At 37.8% G+C, this 19,231-nt stretch overlaps 1 protein-coding gene across 5 annotated transcripts in view; it reads left to right on the forward strand.

Annotated features, from left to right (window-relative positions):
- The first annotated feature begins 370 nt into the window (after positions 1 to 370).
- CPEB4 (cytoplasmic polyadenylation element binding protein 4) overlaps positions 371 to 19,231 on the forward strand; it is a 73,273-nt gene continuing 54,412 nt past the window's right edge. For 3 of the 5 annotated variants that reach the window (XM_008063287.2, XM_021715136.1, XM_008063288.2), the window contains exon 1: positions 371 to 2,943. In XM_008063287.2, coding sequence (XP_008061478.1) covers positions 1,819 to 2,943 — 1,125 coding nt within the window. In that variant the 5' untranslated portion in view covers positions 371 to 1,818. Of the gene's footprint in view, positions 2,944 to 5,091; positions 5,195 to 19,231 lie in introns of those variants that run through there. The other 2 variants (XM_008063286.2, XM_021715137.1) reach the window with 2 other exon arrangements.

The raw sequence follows: 19,231 nt of genomic DNA on the forward strand, positions 1-19,231 counted from the left end.
TCGTTCATCGTGACTTCACCGGTAGCCACTTCGAGTGCCAATACCTTGACCCTGGACCGTAGCGCGCGCGGAATCCTCTCTCTTCGACGGGTCCCTATTGATCCTCCTGCAGAGCTAAGTTGGGGAAGACAAACATCGAGGGAGTCCTTTGCCAACATAAAAGATGGCGACCTGCCGCGCTCACTTTGGGTGGGGAGAGCGGGCTCCAGGCGCTTGGCCTCACTGGGCGAGGCGCAGACGGAAGGGGCGTCTCTCGAGGTAGCTTTTCGACCTTCCTGGGCGTGGCTCAAAGCCTGGGGCGTGGCCTCGCCTGCGTTCTAAGACACGATTGGTCGTCCGGCAGGTGGGTGGGGCGTTCGCGCTGCCCCGTCCCACCCTCTTCGAACCGGAAGTGTCTCTCGGTCTTTCCAGCTGGTTGTCATTTCACTCGGCTCCGTCCTGAGGAGAAGGACTCAGCCGCGGCTGCGGGACCCGGGCACCGGGAGGCGGCGGCGGCGGCGGCGGCGGCGGCAGCGGCGACAGTAGAGGAAGAAGAGGAGGAAGAAGGAAAGGAAAACAAGAGCCAGGCGGAGCCCGCAACGACGACAACGGGGACTGCGGGACCAGGGTAAAGCGGCGGCGGCGACGACGGCCCAGCAACCGTGAGGAGAAACAAAAGCCTCCTAAATTATAGCTAAAAAAAAAATTCTGGGGGAACAGAGAGAGCGAGCCGCGGGGGGAGGCCCCTCTCCTTTAGCATAACTGCGGTGGTGGGTTTTTCCTTTATTTTCCTCTTTCTCCCCCCCCTGCGGAGAATCGAACTGAGAGACCCGAACAAACCGCCCCTGGGTCCCATGAGGGGAAAAAACCCCGGAGCCGCAGAGAGGGGAAGAGGCAGAGCCCACAGGGCCGTCCAGGTCGCCCCCTCGCTCCCCGCACCCCCGGGCCGCTCGCTCCACCTCGCCGAGTCTCGCTAATCCCTCCCGATCGCGACCCCCCCACCTCCCAAGAAGGAGAAACGGGCGTTTCCAACCCGTTTCATGGGGGAGAGGAAGCCGGGGGGAGCCCAGGAACAGCGACCGCGGCAAGACCTGCACCCGCAGCCTCGGGAGCAGCCCCAGAGGCCGACGCTGCGCCCCGCGGAAGGGCAGACCCGGGACCAGGAGCAGCAGAGACTGCCCCGCGACCCCCTTTCCATTCGCCAGCGCTGAATTCCTCGCCCGAAGCCGGGAACCCGCCCCCCGCCCCAGATAACCTAATATAATCTATATATATAAATATATAATATATAATGTTCTTAAATTATTCCTGATTTTTTTAACCAAGCTGCCAAGAAGAGAACGTATTCCCCCCTTAGCCCTATTCTAATTTTTATGTGAGTGAATCTAAACTGCTGAGGAAGACCATATGTGATTGTTAAATTATATATATATATATTTTTACTCCGCGCAATGCTTATTCTTCTACATCCGTAGATGCTTGAGAAGCTGTGTTTTTGTCATTCATGTACATTTTCCTTTGGAAAAAGAAAGCGCCTATTTTACTAACCAAAGACTTGATTTTTTTACCCTCCTCGTTTTTATTCCCTCCTAGAAATAAGCCCAACTGAATCCATGTCAGTGTTTTAAGAAATTCTTTTCCTTAGGTTTTTTTTCCTGTCAGAGACCAGAATTCCAAATCAGAATAATTTAGGGTGATATAAGCCGCGATCTTTGAGCTAGCTATAAAGAAGACATTTCAAGCAAAAAAACTTATATTTTGGGTAGAGGAAGAAACAGGCGTGAGACATCAGGTTGTTTTTTTTTTTTTATTGTGAGATTCTGATCCTAAAAATAATAAATGGGGGATTACGGGTTTGGAGTGCTAGTGCAAAGCAATACTGGGAATAAATCTGCTTTTCCAGTCAGATTCCATCCACATCTGCAGCCTCCTCACCATCACCAAAATGCCACCCCCAGCCCTGCTGCTTTTATAAATAATAACACAGCTGCCAATGGCAGCAGTGCTGGGTCAGCTTGGCTCTTTCCTGCTCCAGCTACCCATAACATTCAGGATGAGATCTTGGGGTCAGAAAAAGCAAAAAGTCAGCAACAGGAACAGCAAGACCCTCTAGAAAAGCAGCAGCTTTCCCCGAGTCCGGGCCAGGAAGCTGGAATACTGCCTGAAGCTGAGAAGGCAAAATCGGAAGAAAACCAAGGGGACAATTCTTCAGAAAATGGCAGTGGGAAGGAGAAAATAAGAATTGAGTCTCCAGTGTTGACAGGGTTTGATTATCAAGAAGCCACTGGGCTAGGGACTTCAACTCAACCCTTGACATCTAGTGCATCGTCTCTTACTGGATTCAGTAACTGGTCAGCAGCAATAGCACCTTCTTCCTCCACAATAATCAATGAAGATGCAAGTTTCTTTCACCAGGGAGGGGTCCCTGCTGCTTCGGCTAATAACGGTGCTCTGTTGTTTCAAAATTTTCCCCATCATGTCAGTCCTGGCTTCGGAGGAAGCTTCTCTCCTCAGATCGGGCCTCTCTCCCAGCACCATCCTCATCACCCACATTTCCAGCATCATCACAGCCAGCATCAGCAGCAAAGGAGGTCTCCTGCCAGTCCCCATCCCCCACCCTTCACACATAGAAATGCTGCTTTTAACCAGCTGCCTCACTTGGCGAATAATCTTAACAAACCCCCCTCTCCATGGAGCAGCTATCAGAGTCCGTCTCCAACACCATCGTCTTCCTGGAGCCCGGGGGGTGGTGGCTATGGTGGCTGGGGAGGTTCCCAAGGCCGGGATCACCGCAGAGGACTGAATGGTGGAATAACGCCCCTGAACTCCATCTCGCCTTTGAAGAAAAATTTTGCAAGCAATCATATTCAACTTCAGAAATATGCTCGCCCCAGCTCTGCCTTTGCACCTAAATCCTGGATGGAAGATAGCTTGAACAGGGCTGACAACATTTTTCCTTTTCCGGTAAGATTATGTTCCATTAATAGATTAAGATGAATAAGGAAATAGCATGGTGTAATATCCGTGTAACTAAAGAGTTTGAATTGTCTGTGTTTACATCAGAGCTCTTCTTAGATAAAAAATGAATCAATTGCCAGAACTTATTTTAGCAAGAGAAGAGTGTAATTTGGAACAAAATATTTGCCTGTGTCTTTGGCAGTTTTCTAAATTGTAGCCTTAATCTTGCCATAGATAATTATGAATACCAGGTAGCTAGTGATGTCATAATTATTAACTATAATACTTTTTCACCAGACAATCAAGGTCATTTTTTCTTTACTTATTTAGGTGAGAATAAATAATATAGAGATATAAATATATTTTATTGCAGAAACGAATGAATGTTTTCTGTTCATTTAAAGTGACTATATAACTAAAAGTCTTTTGATACTTTAAGGTAGTAATTCACTGAAAACCGACTATTGAATTACAGTGTTCTCACTGGTTACATTTTAAACATGGAACCAGTCTAAATAGTCTGAATTGATCAATTTGGTAATTCCTCTTAAACCTCTTTGCAAATTCTGTCCTACCTTGTGGCAATAAGGACTACTAGTGAGAGAATAATGATCTAAATGCTTTCTTCATCTTCATTTATTTTTTAATATTATGAAACTATTGATCTCAGAGTACCTCTTTATTGCCTTTCACCCATTTGTTCATATTCCAGTGTTAATAGTAGAGGTGTAGATAATTAAACCATTCCTAAACATAGATCCAGGCAAAGTTTACTTATTTCTTGCTACCAGTATATCCTTATTCTGGCAAAAGTCATTGATTTTTTTAAATTAATGAGCAAACTGTTTAGTGGATACTAATAAGGTAAAGGGAATTTAATAGTTAGTTGAACATCAGATGCCCCACTGAATTGTATACTTTGGGGTATGATCATTTATATGTGTTTAGGGGTAATAAGCTAACATTGAATCCAGTCTTCACAATAACCTCACAAGGCAAGTTCTATTATTAACCCCATTTTACAGATGAGGAAACTGAGTATCAGAAAGATATGATAACTTGTCCAAGGGCACACAGCTGGTAAGAGTACAAATTCTAGGTTAAAAAAGCAAGGATTAAAAATATGTATACATACATGTGTGCACATACACATGTGCTATAACTAGAGGGTTATTTTAGAAATCTTTCTGTAGGGACTAAAACAGATTACAGAATAGTTGCAGGGTTCCCAGATATGATGTTAGCACACGCAGAATTATCTGTTTTAATTATTTGCTGAGGGGGACGGGAAGTTTGCTAAGAGAATCCTGTCATTTAAGCAGCTAAATATTCCTTCCCTAAGGTTTCAGGTGCAATGTATCTTAAAATATTTGGTTATATTTAGTTTCAGATGTTTAAATATATTTTTCTGCCTATCAAAAAGCTGTTGGCATTTGCTTTTAAGACTTTTTTCCTCAAACTGAAAAGCAATTATGGTGCTTTAGTAGTCAGTAAAATGGCTGTTTAGGACATTGATGATCCCATGAAGTCTGTTTTTTTAAAAGTTGCTTTTGAAATTCCTTTGATATAAATTTAAAGGAAATTTAATGCAAAGGTTACTTTTATTAATTATTCCTATATTGCTAATTTTAAAAATCTAAGATGACGTTCTATACGTTTTAACTGGATTAAGATTTGGCTCAGAACTGAATATACTTTTCTTTCTTTTTTTGCTACTATACACTGACAGAATGATTTTGTGTGACCCCATAGTTTGTTTCCCATTCTCAGCTTACTGTCTTTTGACAAAGATTGCTCTGGGAAAAATGAAAAGTCCCGAAAATTAATAAAATATGCATATATGCACATTAATATTTTTTCTTATTGGGCTAATAGAATGTGTGTAATGTGTGAAATCTTTTTGATCAGATACTTTCTTTGGAGATTAGGTTGATTTGTGACTTAATAGACTAAGATTGATATTAAAATATATTCTTAGAAGCTAACTCTTTGCTTAGAATTGTTGTCTATTGTATTAAGGATAGAAAAAGGATGGGCCAATGTACCTGGCTCAAATATGGTAAGATTAGAAAGTAAATTGCTGATTTCTGATTCCCTCCCTCCACTATTTGTAGGGGAAAGAGAAAAAGAGAGGTAGAGAGAGAGAGCATGCTCGAGCTAGCTATGGGGTAATTTGAAAGTCTCAAGAGAAATAAATGCTTTGCAAAAGTATCTATGACAAGAAACTCCTCATTGGGTTTTGAAAAAGTCATAAGAAGTAAGTAAACTGACTATTGTGGTTCTTACTTAAATGAATACAGTTCTTTTTGTATTTAAAAAAATAATAATTCTCTTGAATTAGTTTTTTTTGGGGGAGGGCACACAAAGTATCAATTGATGGTGATATGCATAAATTGGTTAAATTTGACATGAAAAAAGTGGAAGATGTATTTATTTGAATGGCAGCCAGGAGCTAGGTTGTGGTTTTGGCTCTGTCAATATCAGCCTTAGGGGCCTCAGTTTCTTCTTAAAAATGTGGGAGGTGACCAATGTGATCCTTGAGGTTCCTTATGATGTATGTACCTGGCTCAAATATGGTAGGATTGGAAAGTAAATTGTAAAATTTAGCTGAACTGCTGCAACTACAGTTCACACTCTTTTTTCCAACACCGACTTGCTTAAATTTATAACTGCAAGGCTCAGTGGTGGCTTGAGCCTGTAATCCCAGCTACTTGGGATGCTAAGGCGGGAGGATTGCTTGAGCTTAGAAGTTCGAGACCAGCCTGGGTAGCATAGCAAGACCTGTCTCAATAAGTAAGTAAATAAATAAATTAGAAATAACTTAAGTGCTACTAATTTTAGGAAAGACATTTTATAGATAGTAGTATTTCAATTGCTATTTAAAAGAGTTCCTTTCTTCTACAATATTTATTGTAAAAAAAAGAAAGAATTCCTTAGGTGTTGTAGAGAGATCTTGAAATATACCACAGACATTAGGATAGAACTTAAATGGTTACATTATAATATTGGTGTTTAATGAAAGGATAGCATAGTATTGTTTTTCTAAAAGGAAATAATTTACCTGAAGCATAACTAATAATGGGAAATGTTTATTTTAATTTGAAATGAACCAGAATGATTTTTACATTGTTTACTGCATTTACTGCAGGCTTGCGTACCTACAGTGATTTTAAAATTAATGAAAACATTTAAAATTGATTTTTTTGGGCCCAATGTCAGCATTACCTTTTATTTATGTTTGTTGAACATAAGCAGAGAATTCAAGTATGTGAATAATCCTTCAGTAAATGGTTTGGGATAGCATTTTATTTTGTTTTTTTTTTTTTTTGTATTAAAATGTGTTTCTAAGGTATTTTTACATGGTTTAAAGCTTCATTACCTAAATTCAGACGACATGCCTCAAATCCTGTTTTCAGACACAGCTAAACTAATATGCATTTAATAATAGCTAACATGCCTCTAAGTGTTTTTCATGTATTAACTCATTTAATTCACTCAACAGTCCTATACGGTAACAAATATTATTATCATTCACAGATGAGATTTGACTCTTGACCATTATACTACAGTGCCTCTTCACATGATTATAATCAGTGAGAGGGAGGGGAAGGGGAGGGGACATGTTAGATGAGAAGAAAAATTTTATGGTGATAGAAGATGATCAAAAGCTGGTTGTAGATAGAGTTTTAAAAGTAGAAAATATTAGAATGCACTTGTTTATCCGTTTTAAATGTTAAACTTAAATAATATTCAAGTCTAATTCTTTTGTTTTACTTTAAATTTTGAGTTCATACTAGGCACTGGGTTAGGTGCTTTCACATGTTATTTCATTTCCTTTGTAGGATTTCTCAACCCTGTGACGTTTGGTTTTATTGTCCCGATTTCAAAACGAAGAAACAAGATCCATAGTCATGTTGTTGCAGGCATGTTTTGACCCTTAACATTATGGGGAAAAAACTTCCTACCTGTCCTGCCAAACACATCTTGGAATTCTGATATCCAAACCAAATAATATGTTGAGGCATCTGCCAATAACTGTATTTGAATATAGCACTTCTTTGGAGCAATGCCTAGATCTTCTGTCCTTACAGGAAAGTAAAGGAGAATTCCCTAGTAGATATGTTGACACCCTCCTATCTACTGCTCAGCTATGTTCCTGTCTTCATTAACTAAGAATCGGGAAGTAGGGCAAAAAAATCTGTATGTCACAAAGACTATCCTGAAATTTAATTGGTAGGGAAACACGTTAGGACTTTACAGAGCTCACTTACTCTAAGTAAATAACACTGCTGATGTGTTGTCTTTACCTGGCAAATAATTCACATCACTTTAATAATGCTCTTAATGTTGTCGTTGTATGAATCTTCAAAATTATATACTGCACCTTGTATTTGTATATAGAATCTTCCTGCACTGCTTCAGTTCTGAAAGTCATGGTGAATTATTAAAATTGTCTAACATGCAACGTCATTACATTTTCTTGTTTCTTAATACAGTATAGTCCCAAGAGGGATCTGTGCATAGGAAACATTTTCTTTGATTTAGAAGGGGTTTTTAAATTTTTTAACTGTAAAATATAATTTGGATGGTGCTAGCTGTAGCAGAATTGAGATATTGGAAAAACTTTGGGAAAAGCCTACCAGATAAAATTTTCCCCTGTTTGTTGACGGCCTTTTAATGAAACTTAATTGCTTTTCTGATGGAAATTCTGGGGTAGTTTTTTTTTTATTTTCTTGGTTGTTGTCTTCAGAAAAGCCATGGAATATGATCGGCACATTGCTCCAACATCTTTCAGGAAAAACCTGTTTACAAGCCTAGTGAATGTGGTTTGTTGCTAGTTGCAACTAGAAAGATGCTACTTAGTGTATGAGTTTCAGGTTTTGAGAGTAATCCTTGTTCAAGAGAAAGAAATGAGAAAAGTAGTCTTAAAACTAACATACACCAAGGTTTGATTTCTTTCTTTTTTTTTTTTTTTTGAGTTGAAGTCTCACTCCGTTGCCCAGGCTGGTGTGCGATGGCACGCTCACAGCCATTCCAGCATTGACCTGCTGGACTGCGGCGATCCTTCCGCTTCAGCCTTCCAAGTAGCCAGAACTACAGGTGCTCGCTACCACAACCGGCTAATTTTTTATGTATTATAGAGACGAGGGCTCGCCAAGTTACCTGGGCTGGTCTCGAACCCGTGGACTCAGGCAATCCACCTACCTCAGCTTCCCAAAGTGCTAGGATTACAAGCTGAGCCACCAAGCTTAGCCTTAGGTTTGAATTTTATAGTCTAAATGTATTTCCTTATGACATCTCTATTTTGATAGATGAAAGATAGCCTTGAAGATTCACTATCACATTTTTTCAGCACTGTATTATACCTCAGTGTTTGGTCTCAACACAGATAAGATAATATAAATAATTGTTTCTCTTTAAGGAAGAAAGCCTATAATATGATCATTCATCTTAATTTTTTGTGACAAAACTCATGTTTAATTGTTCAAAGGTGCCTTGCAGAAATTAAAAGTATGTTTTTATCCTGATAAATTTAGAGTAATAGATGTTTTTTAAAGTTCAAATTGAGTGTAAATTCTTACCAAATTTTTTCTCATCACATTTTATATTATGCAAACAGAATAAGTTCCATGTTCCAGTTTTCAGAAAATACTGTGTAGATAGAAAGATAAAGGAACTGATCTTATTTTTAGTCAGTTTCCAAAGGTGAAACATGAATAATTATTGTGAAAAGCTATGGTGTGAGGCCAAAAATACAATAAAGTGAAGCAGAGACTTTGGATCCAGACAAACTTAAGTTTGACTTTGTGAGCTTGAATATAATTATTTAATATATAAAGCTCTTTAGAAAAATAAAATAAAGTGTATGTAAAGTTTTGTTTTTGTTTTTAAGTTTGACTGTAAGCTCTAGCTATCAGTATGACCTTCAGTAAATCTTTTAAATTTGTGAAGACAATACCTCATCAAGATAATAATACCAGACCCCTGCAGTGGCTCATGCCTGCAATCCCAGCACTTTGGAAGGTCAAGGTGGGAATATTGTTTGAGACCAGCCTAGGCAACATAATGAAACCTCATCAATAAAAAATAAAAAATAAAAAATTAGACCAGGCGTGGTGGCTCACACCTGTAATCCTAGCACTTTGGGAAGCAGAGGTGATAGGATTGCCTGAGCCCTGAGGTTCGAGATCAGCCAGGGCAACATGGTGAGACCTCGTCTCTACAATAAATAAAAAAATTAGCTGGGCAATGGTGGCGTGCATCTGTGGTTCCAGCTACTTGGAAGGCTGAGGCAGAAGGATCACAACTTGATCTCAACAGGTGGAGGCTCAGTGACCGTGAGGGTGCCACTGCATTCCAGCCTGGGCGACAGCCACCGCATTCCAGCCTGGGCGACAGAGTGAGATTCTGACTCCAAAATAAAAAGTAAAAAGAAAGAAAAGGAAAAAAAAATTAGTCGGGTACGCTGGGGTGCCCCTGTAGTCCCAGCCATTCAGGAGGCTAAGGTGGAAGGATTGCCTGAGCCCAGGAAAGTTGAGGCTGCAGTGTTCCGGGTGTGTGCCACCTGTACCCCAGCCTGGGTGACAAAGTGAGATCCTGACTCAAAAAACAAAAGATAATAATACCTAAAGTGAAGGGTTATTGTGAAGTGCCTTATGTATGTGGCCATATTAGATAGCTTAAATTTCTTTAAATTTAAAATATGACTCTAATATTGAGTAAAGTCATGAAGTTAAAGTAATTACAAATATATCTTATGTTCCTATGAAAGATTTTGAACAGTTCTTAGTATTGCTTATATTACTATATATGCTTTATTTCTCAGAGTACTCATTTTGGACTATCAATTTTCTTGAGAAGTTTTGTAATTGTATATATGCTTAAACTTTCATTAGCTTGGCAACCTGTATCCTTCAGTATTTTGAAAGATTTTTTAAAATTAGGAACTTTAGGACATGCCATTGCTTTTGTATGCAGGGAAGACTACATTTTAATGGAGAATTTGTGATTTTTTTGGTAAGAAATAGGAAAGGGTACACATTTGAATTGAGTATCCTAGAATCAAGTTTTGTTTTTTGTGTTTTAATTAATTACTTAATTTATCACACATTTTGTTGTTGCTGCTGTTATTGTTTTTTTTGAGTAGGGGTCTCCCTCTGTTGCCCAGACTGAAACGCAGTGCATGATCACAGCCTCAACCTCCTGGGCTCACCACAGCCTCAACCTCCTGGGCTCAGATTATCCTTCTGCCTCAGCCTCCTAAGTATTAATAGCTGGGTCTATAGGTACCCACCACTATGCCTGGCTAATTTTTTGATTTTTTGTAGAAATGGGGTCTCACTGTGTTACCCAGGTCTCAGATTCCTGATCTCAAGCAGTCATTCTGTTTCGGCCCCCTAAAGTGTTGGGATCACAGGGTTGAACCACTTGACCTGGCCTATGTAGCACACATTTAGTGAATACCTGCTGTGTTATGAACTAGCCACAGAACTCTCAAAATGATTTGGTAATATATTTTGTAATATGTTTCTGACTTTTGCTAATCTTTGATACTGAACATGCATTTTTTTCTCTTAAACGTTATAAGGAAATTATCAACTAGCCCAATAGTTTCAATTCATTTTCTTTCACAAACTGTTTAATCTTTAAAGCAAATGAACAGATTCAACTTTAGGTATAACAAAAACGTGTAAATAGTATTTCCACATTTTAAAAATATAGCCATTAATATATTTATTAATATACACTTGTATTTGGAAATTTTAAATTTTTGGAAAATTGTTTATTTTTGGAAATTTATAAATGTGCAATTGTATACACTACCTTGTACATTTATACATAACATGTGCTTATTTACGTTCTGTGACAAAATGTTACCACAAAAAGCAACCTTAATCCATGGATAGCAGAGTTCAGGTCTATCACAGGTCAAAGAAAAGCTCCACCAGCTACTTATAGATCCTCTCTCATGTTTACAGACTGAATTGTTAAAATTGAAATCCTTAACTTATACAAGTTCTACTCTCCATATTGTAGAGTATTTAGGTTGGGCAATTTTTTTATTTGCTGAGTGTTTATCAGATATATTCCAATCACTTTTTAATAGACCTAAACCAGGAAGAATTAGTCCTTCATTATTACACATTTTAAATTTATATTTATATTTATTTATATTTATATAAATTTATATTTATATTTAAACTATCACATAACATTTTAAATAATAGTTCTTCCAGGTATCTTGAGGAATACATCTAGTAAGTAGAATCATAGTACTAGACAGTAAAATAGCTGCTGTCATTTTACTGTCTATAAGACCTTTCAAACAAAACTCAATATAAAAACATTACTCAGAATGTTCTTATATTCAGTAAAATATCCTAATTATAGTAATGGAAGTCAGATCTGGATTCCAGATATGGCTCTGCCACTTACTAGCTATGTGATCTAAGGCAAGTTATACCACCTTCCTGATCCTTCATTATTTGTTTAGTCTGGTCTTTTTGAGGATAAAATGAGATATGTCTAATATCTGGCTTCTAGAAGATTCTGTTGTTATAAGAAAGCAAGTCATCACAAATATTAAAAGTCTTATTAAAAGAATAGCACAGTTTCTTAAAATGTGAATGCTAGTGTATATAATTGGTATTTGACAATTTGAACTTAATTTTAAATAAACTACAACTTTAAAAATAAAGTCACGGTACTGTAATAATGGTGTAACTGAGGCAAGATGATACTCTCATTTTTTTGAACACTACTGAAAAATACAGTGACCAGCTGGTGGTTGTGTTTTTTTTTGTTGTTTGGTTTTTTTTTTTTTTTTGGTCTTTTGGTAAAGCCCCACTCACATATATTTTTACTTTTTTATTATAGAAAAATTTAAACATATTCTATAGTAGAAAAAATAGTCTACTGAACTCCCATGTACTTGTCACCTAGCTTCAACAATTATCAGCTCCTGGACAATTCTCTTTCAATTATACTTATCACTCTCTCTCTCCCCTTTCATATTATTTGGACGCGTTCCCTGATACCATATTCTTTTATTTGTAAATGGCTCAGTATATTCTTTAGAAGATAAGGAATGTTTTGAAAACTTAAAATTTTTTCAAGTTGTTCTTAAAGCTAGAAACTAAGCAGGGCCCACATTTCCGTGGTACCTGCTCAGCCTGTTTCACTGCTCAACTTGATGATCTGTAAGGAAACCACTGTTAGCCTCATTTCTTCCTTCTGGGCTATCAAAAACAAAGAAGTCCAGCTAAAGCACCACAATACCAGAAATTTGGGAGGAGATCATACTGTTTTCCTCCCTTTATCTCAGCCTTCCTGAAGGTTCAGACTTCTGTGGACTTAGGGACAAGACCTCTGGAAGGAGGAATGAGAAGAGGGAACAGGAAAGACTAAGCATTTTTGGTTGTAGTATTTTTATTTTTCATTTCTTGCTTGCTTCCAGCATACAAATGTTTAATGCTTTTGACAGACCATAGCTGGGAATACTTACCTACAGCAAATGAGATTCTTCTCATGAAGTGTACAGACTGATGACTTGTTTTGTGGTTGAGTGTGGAAGAGTGCCTTTTGCTCTCAGACACTGGAGACCTAAGGAAGAGGTTGGGGAGTGTTGTGTAGGTCTGGCAATGTGGAAGCTGGACACAGGCTGCTTCTTGAGGTCCCTGTCAAGGCTCACAAAAGAGAAGAGATGTCAAGGATTACAGGACACAAACCTTAGTAAAGGGATAAAGATTGTACCTTTGGGTGGACCATTCTCCCTGCTGACTCTAGGCCCTGTGCAGGCCTGGCAAATGTGAAAAGAAGCCCGGAAAGCCAGCGTCTTCGTCGGTCTCCATGATGTCATTTATCAGGGCTGAGTTTTAGTACTATTCACCTGCTTTCCTTCAATGAATAACCTCTTGCCCTGAATAGCTTATTGGGTAAGAGAAATCTTGTACTGATATTTTTTTAATTCAGAGGTTTGGGCTTATTTTGATTATCTCTATGAAAATGAGCTATAGAAAATAGCACAGAATGGCCAAATTATTCAGATACAACCAATACCTAACTTAAAATGTGAGTTTCATGCTCTTTCTCCATTGTACTGAGAGAGAAGGAGCAGAGGGAATGTTTAATAAATAGGTCCGCCAACTGCTGGCATTGTGCCCATCTGTCATATATCTTTTCTCATTTATTCCTTACCACAGTTGTATAAGAGAGGTGTTATTATCATCATTTTGCTGATGAAATCAGGGTTTAATGATTTGCAGTGTCAAGATTGCTTAGTATGTGGTGATTCAAACTCAGATCTTGCAAAACATTTTAATTATTTCTCTCTGCCAGGCAAGATTAGAATGAACAAATTGTCAAGAAGAAAAGATGTACTGATCTAGAACGGACTGATCAAGCCTAGAATTCCACTTTGCTTTTTTAATACAAATAAGTGGTGACTAGAAATATTTATTATTTTAAGAATTTCTAATGCTCAAAATGAGTGTAGTTTATTTAGTGACGGTGGAATTTTAGAAATGTTCTTAAAGGCTTTCTGGAGAGATCTTATGATTTGTCAGCTCACATGGGAACCAAGTGGAGCTCTTGATCTAGTCAGGATAATATATTGAAGGCATTCATTCATTTAGGTATAGCTTATAATTCTGTTAGGGAACATTGGTAGCCTAAAATTTGTAAGACTCTGCCTTCATTAAAAAAGATGAAAAAGTACTCAGTAAAGAGGGAACTTGCTAAGTACTGAGTAAAGAGGGAACTTGACATGTGGTTCCTCCTACTTCAGATAATTACTTATTTGACTTTAATCTTGGACATTTGTCTGCATTCAGGCCATGTATATGCTGTGAAGGATTTCATACCTTGCAGGTGTCAATAGGATAAAAATTGTAGGCCATGACAAGACTTATTTAAATGAACTGCTTTTTTCTGAGTTTCTGCTCTAAGTCAGACCCTACCACTTACTGTGTGACTTTCAGGACAATTAGTTAACTTCTCATAGCTTCGTTTGTGTAAAATGAGGATAATAAATAACAGTACTGGCTTCACATGATGACTGTGTGGAACTAATATATGTAAATGATATATAATTCATGTAAGATGCACAGCACAGCCTGGGGAACATATTATTCACTTTCTGTATTGGTGTGATGACTTTACAGCATGCTACACACGCTACAACCTGTGCATATGGAGATGAGTGAAGCTCGCAGGTCCAGTGGGTAGATAGTGACAACAGAGCTTATCAATGTCATGTGGGAGTCAGAGTACTAGGGGGATACACAGGAAACAGGCTTGCTGCCTGCTCAGGGATAGGAGGGGTCATTCGGAAGTGGAAATTTGCAAGTTGGCTGTACAGTCAACTCTTGATCTGTGGGCTTAACTATTATTTAATCCAAGATTATTTACATTTTGGCAGTTCTTGGATTAAACTCCCTTAGTTACCTATGGTTAATAATGGGCTCTACTGGCATCTCAAACTTCCTATTTACTTTGGCAGCTTACACACTGGCATAGATTTTCCTTTAAAACCAAAATATTTTTCTTTCCCTTCTTCACCAGGGAAAGTTTAAGCCAGAAAGAGAAACTTCCACAGCCTGATATAGATACGTAACAGTCTGAGAAGTGATGATAACAGTAATGTATTTTTTTATAGGAAGAGAATGAGTAAAGGGGTAACTGAATTTTGCCTTTGGTCTTAATAATGTGACTGCATTCAGTTAATTACATTTTATATTTTAGACCCAGTCTAGTAATGTCAGAACACACTAGCACATGTATAAAAAGAACCAATAATGGAGGGGTGGTGGTGGCAAGTATTTACATGAGAAAATTTAGAGTGAGAAGTTATTGCCTCTGAGCACAAAACAGCAGTGAGCATTCCAACATCTAAGACAAAAAGTGTAACATGATGGGTTATGCAGTTCTCATTCTCTAATGAAAGTAAGCATACTTGGTCTTTAATCATGGGAGATTGACAGACATAATGAATTTTTCCCTTGCTAACAGATTTTACAAGAAAACTCATAGGTGTTTAACAAATGCCAGTTATTACTATTTTCTGCTTATTAAAATCTGACATCATACTGTTAAACCATGATTCTATAAAGACAAGTCAAAAGGGACCACGCTATACTATATAGCTAGCTTTCTGATGATGTTACTTGATATATAGGTAGAATCTTAAAGAATGAGTAATTAGCATATCCTTTATTTAGACTGTTTCTCTTAAATGAAGATGGCTTATAGGGCAATTGACTTGACAGTTTTGAGAGTCAGGAGACACAGCATTAGTAAATACTTGAAGGGCAGGTATTCTATGTTAATGCATGAAAAAAGAGCCATATACTTAACACCAGGTACATAGATGCCAAAGATAATATTTTATTGTGAAAATGTAAGCACCAGATTTGTATTTGTTCTTTTTTTTTTTTTTTTGAGTTGGTGTCTCACTTGTTACCCAGATTGGAGTGCAGTGACTGGGAGCGGCCACTGCAGCCTCAACCTACTGGGCTCTGGCGATCCTTCCACCTCAGCCGTCCAAGTAGCTGGAACTATAGGCACGTGCTACCACGCCCAGCTAATTTTTGATTTATTGTAGAGATGAGGTCTCGCCAAGTTGCCCAGGCGAGTCTCAAACCCGCAGACTCAGGCAATCCACTCACCTCAGCCTCCCAAAGCACGGGATTACAGGCTGAGCCACCGAGCCCGGCTTGTTTGTTCTTAATGGTGAACCACTTACCTCTCCAGGCTTTTTCTCAAAGAGCAACTCTGTATTTGTTGAGAATGAACTTGATTGGAATCTTTCCCAAGGTAAGGACCCTAGAGCTTGACAGGCAGAGCTTTGTTTCAGGTTTTGAGAGCAAAGGCCTTTTCTTTATAAGGAAACCTTAAAATGATACCTGTAGAATATGTAAGCTGGACTGCATCACCACTGGTCAAACAGGATGTAAGCTACAAATTATACTTCCAAATATCCAATGAAATTTGTCTGTTGAATGGAATTGCTTGACTCAGTGGTTCTCCATGTGTGGTCCCTGGCATCGCTTGCAAACTTGTCAGAAATGTGAGTTATTGAACCAGACCTACTGAATGACACTCTAAGGGTGGACAAAGTAATCTGTGTTTTAACAAGACCTCCAGGTGATTCTGATGTACTCTCAAGCGTGAGAAACACTGTCTTCGATCATCCATCTGGATGTTAAAAAAATTGCCATGAATTAATATTTTGACTTGTGCCATAATTACAATGTTGTTGTTCTTCCTGATAGTAAATAGATCAACAGGTTCATGTGTTCTTATGACTACTTCTGGAATACAGTGAAAAGCCTGTATGCTGATATAGGTCTTCCTATTTTACTATAGCTTTGGTCCTTAATGCTATTTATTAAGGTTATTTGGGTGTATGTTAAAAGGGAGGGCCCTGCTCTTTGCAATGCTCGTTTTGTCACAAGCTTATTTTTATCAGCTTTGATTTTCACAGTGGTATTGTATGGTTTTTCTTTTAGAAATTGTCCTGTGAGGTATAGATGACAGAAACTGAAACCAACCAGCTACTGACTTGCAACTCAGTATATTGAATATAATGATTAAGATTACAAAATAAAACGAGGTCCAAGTGTTATAATAAAGTTTACTTTGCTAAACCTTGAAAATAATTGGTGCTCTTTTATTTTTGTTCATGGTTACTAAGCTCACGTTTTAGAGTCAGAAGATCTTGGGTTCAGATTCTTTCTCCTTCACTTACTTGACATTGGTAAAGTTACTTGATTACTCTAAACTTCAGGGTTTTTTAAATCTGTGAAATGGGATAATAACTGAACACACCTGATTATATAAGGTTTCTGTGAGGAATAATTGAAATTATGCATGTAACATGTAATGGTAGCTGCTGATATTATTACTATTATTCCTATGATTACTACTTCTACTCCTGTGGTTAGAATCTTCTAGAATATTTGTATAAACAAAATATAATATTTGAGTACCTACTGTTCACCAGGCACTAGCCAGCACATTCATGCTCCCATAGTCCTAAAAGTGGAGTACCTCCTTTATTCAAATGTTTGTCTAATTATTGTAGCCCTTTGACTATCATGATTACTTCCTTAATCCTGACTTTGTGGCTAAACTTTACAGTAGCCTATGTAGTAAACTGTGTTTTCCTTAGTCTCAGATTTTATTGTTAAAATAGGAATAAAATCTAACCTAGGAGGTTTTCAGAAGAAGACAGTATTAATAAAGTACCTAGAATAATTTTAGGTATTTAGTAGATGCTCAATAAAGAGTGTTTCTGTTTTTCTCCCTTTAGGCTGCCAAGAAAAGCTGGCAGTGGTGGGTTGAAGCAAATAGAGTTGTCTGTGGTTTTTGCTTTATAAGAAATTCTTTGATCTCTTATCTGAAACCAGGACACTTCACTCCCTTTTCTTCCAACAAATTGTTTTGGGTATTTTTTTTTTCCGAAAAAACTTGCTATATTGCATTATGTAAAGCATAATGAAAATACAGCGACTGTCTTTTTAAGACTATAAGCATTCATTTTCTTACTAATCTATCATTGATCCCTGCCTTTTAGTGGGAAAAAAGGTGATGGAATTTTATTAATCATTCTCATCCTTGTTTTTGGTTCCTGCCATAATTATCATCATAGTAGAAACTGTATTTTTTTTTTTTTTTTTGATTGAGACATGAGGGTCTTACTCAGGTGATCTCAAAGTGATCCTCTCACCTTAACATTCCAAAGTATTAGGATTATAGATGTGGGCTGCTGTGCCCAGCCTGAGCTGTCAATCTTAAAAGCACAACTGTTTTAGGATATTGGAAAGCTAGAACACAAAAGTATTCTGGAGCCAGGAAAGGGACATTAGAGATCTAGTCAAACCACTTCCTTTTATGGGCCAGGAAAAGGTATGGAGGATTTAAGTGTCTAAGCTCACTTAATATGCCAGGCAGAGCTGAGGTTTCCTAGTGTCTAATGTTCACTCTACTGATTCATGCTGATGTTTATGTTTTGATGATCTGCTCAAGTTCAATCCACAAGAGCTATCTATTACTTAACAACTTTCTATTTTCCAGTTAGTTTGCTTTCTGGGAAATGGATCCTAAAGAATATGTCAGTGGTCATATTTTGTCCAATTAACGATCAAAAAGGCAGCATCAGAGAAGAAAATATGGAAGTCAGGATATTTTTATTCCCTTGATTTGACTCTTTGCTTGTTACATGGGAAAACCAGCATTGTTTGTGCTGTTCTTATAACTTGGGTTTGTGTCTCTGCCACCTATCTGTTTAAAGGCGCTGACACTTATGTTTTAGGATTTTTAAAAATTAGTTGTAAAAAATGGGCAAAAAAGATCAGTGAGGGAGTAAATCAAGAATGACAAACCTTAAACCCTCTCAGAATAGAATATTGACAAAGGATGTGGCTTTTGAACTCTTTGAATTACCAGAGCATCATAAGAAATTAAATGTTATACACATGTAAAATAGTGAATAATAACTATAATTGCTAATAAGGTTGGGTAGCAGGGAAGAATACGTATTAGACTAGATTTGGTAAAATTGTGGTACTCGTGTTCCTGGGCCTTATACCTTGCATTTGGTAGTCATCAAAATTCTGTTGGGGTACGGTTTCCTTCTGATCTCACGGAGGCTGAGGATTCTTCTCAACACATTGCATCTGAGATCAGTACCTGTTGATCAGAGTTTGTATGTTGTTATTTACTTGTCATCCCTATATTAAATCATGACAAAGAAAAAATTAGTATCATTACTAAAAATTAATGTAAAAAATAGTTTTCTTTCCTCATCTCACAAAACATTACTGAAGCTAAAATTTTATTTAGGATTTTAGTTTCAATGTCTTTACCAGTTATAAGTCGGCAAAAATCTCTATGTTTCAAGCAATATACTTGTAGGGGAGGAGGTATGGAGTGGTTTCCTGAATTCTATAATAATACTACATTCAGAAATTTACAGATAACAAGGAGCCTTCTTGACTTACTGGAAATAGCTTTTATAAAACAAAACAAACAAAAACATATTTTTTTATTAGCTGCTTTTTGGTGTTTTAGCTAAATGACTAAAATGAATGGCAAAATGCAAGTGCTGGAAATTCATAATATTGCTTACTATGTTCGTTGCATAAAACGAAAATAGACTAGCCGGGCTCGGTGGCTCAGCCTGTAATCCCGCACCTTTGGGAGGTTGAGGTGAGTGGATTGCCTGAGCCCGCGGGTTCGAGACCCGCCTGGGCAGCGAGACCTCATCTCTACGATAAATCAAAAAATCAGCCGG

This window comes from Carlito syrichta, unplaced genomic scaffold (assembly GCF_000164805.1).
Source record: "Carlito syrichta isolate Samal-C Ts95f unplaced genomic scaffold, Tarsius_syrichta-2.0.1 Scaffold306712, whole genome shotgun sequence".
NCBI lineage: Eukaryota > Metazoa > Chordata > Mammalia > Primates > Tarsiidae > Carlito > Carlito syrichta.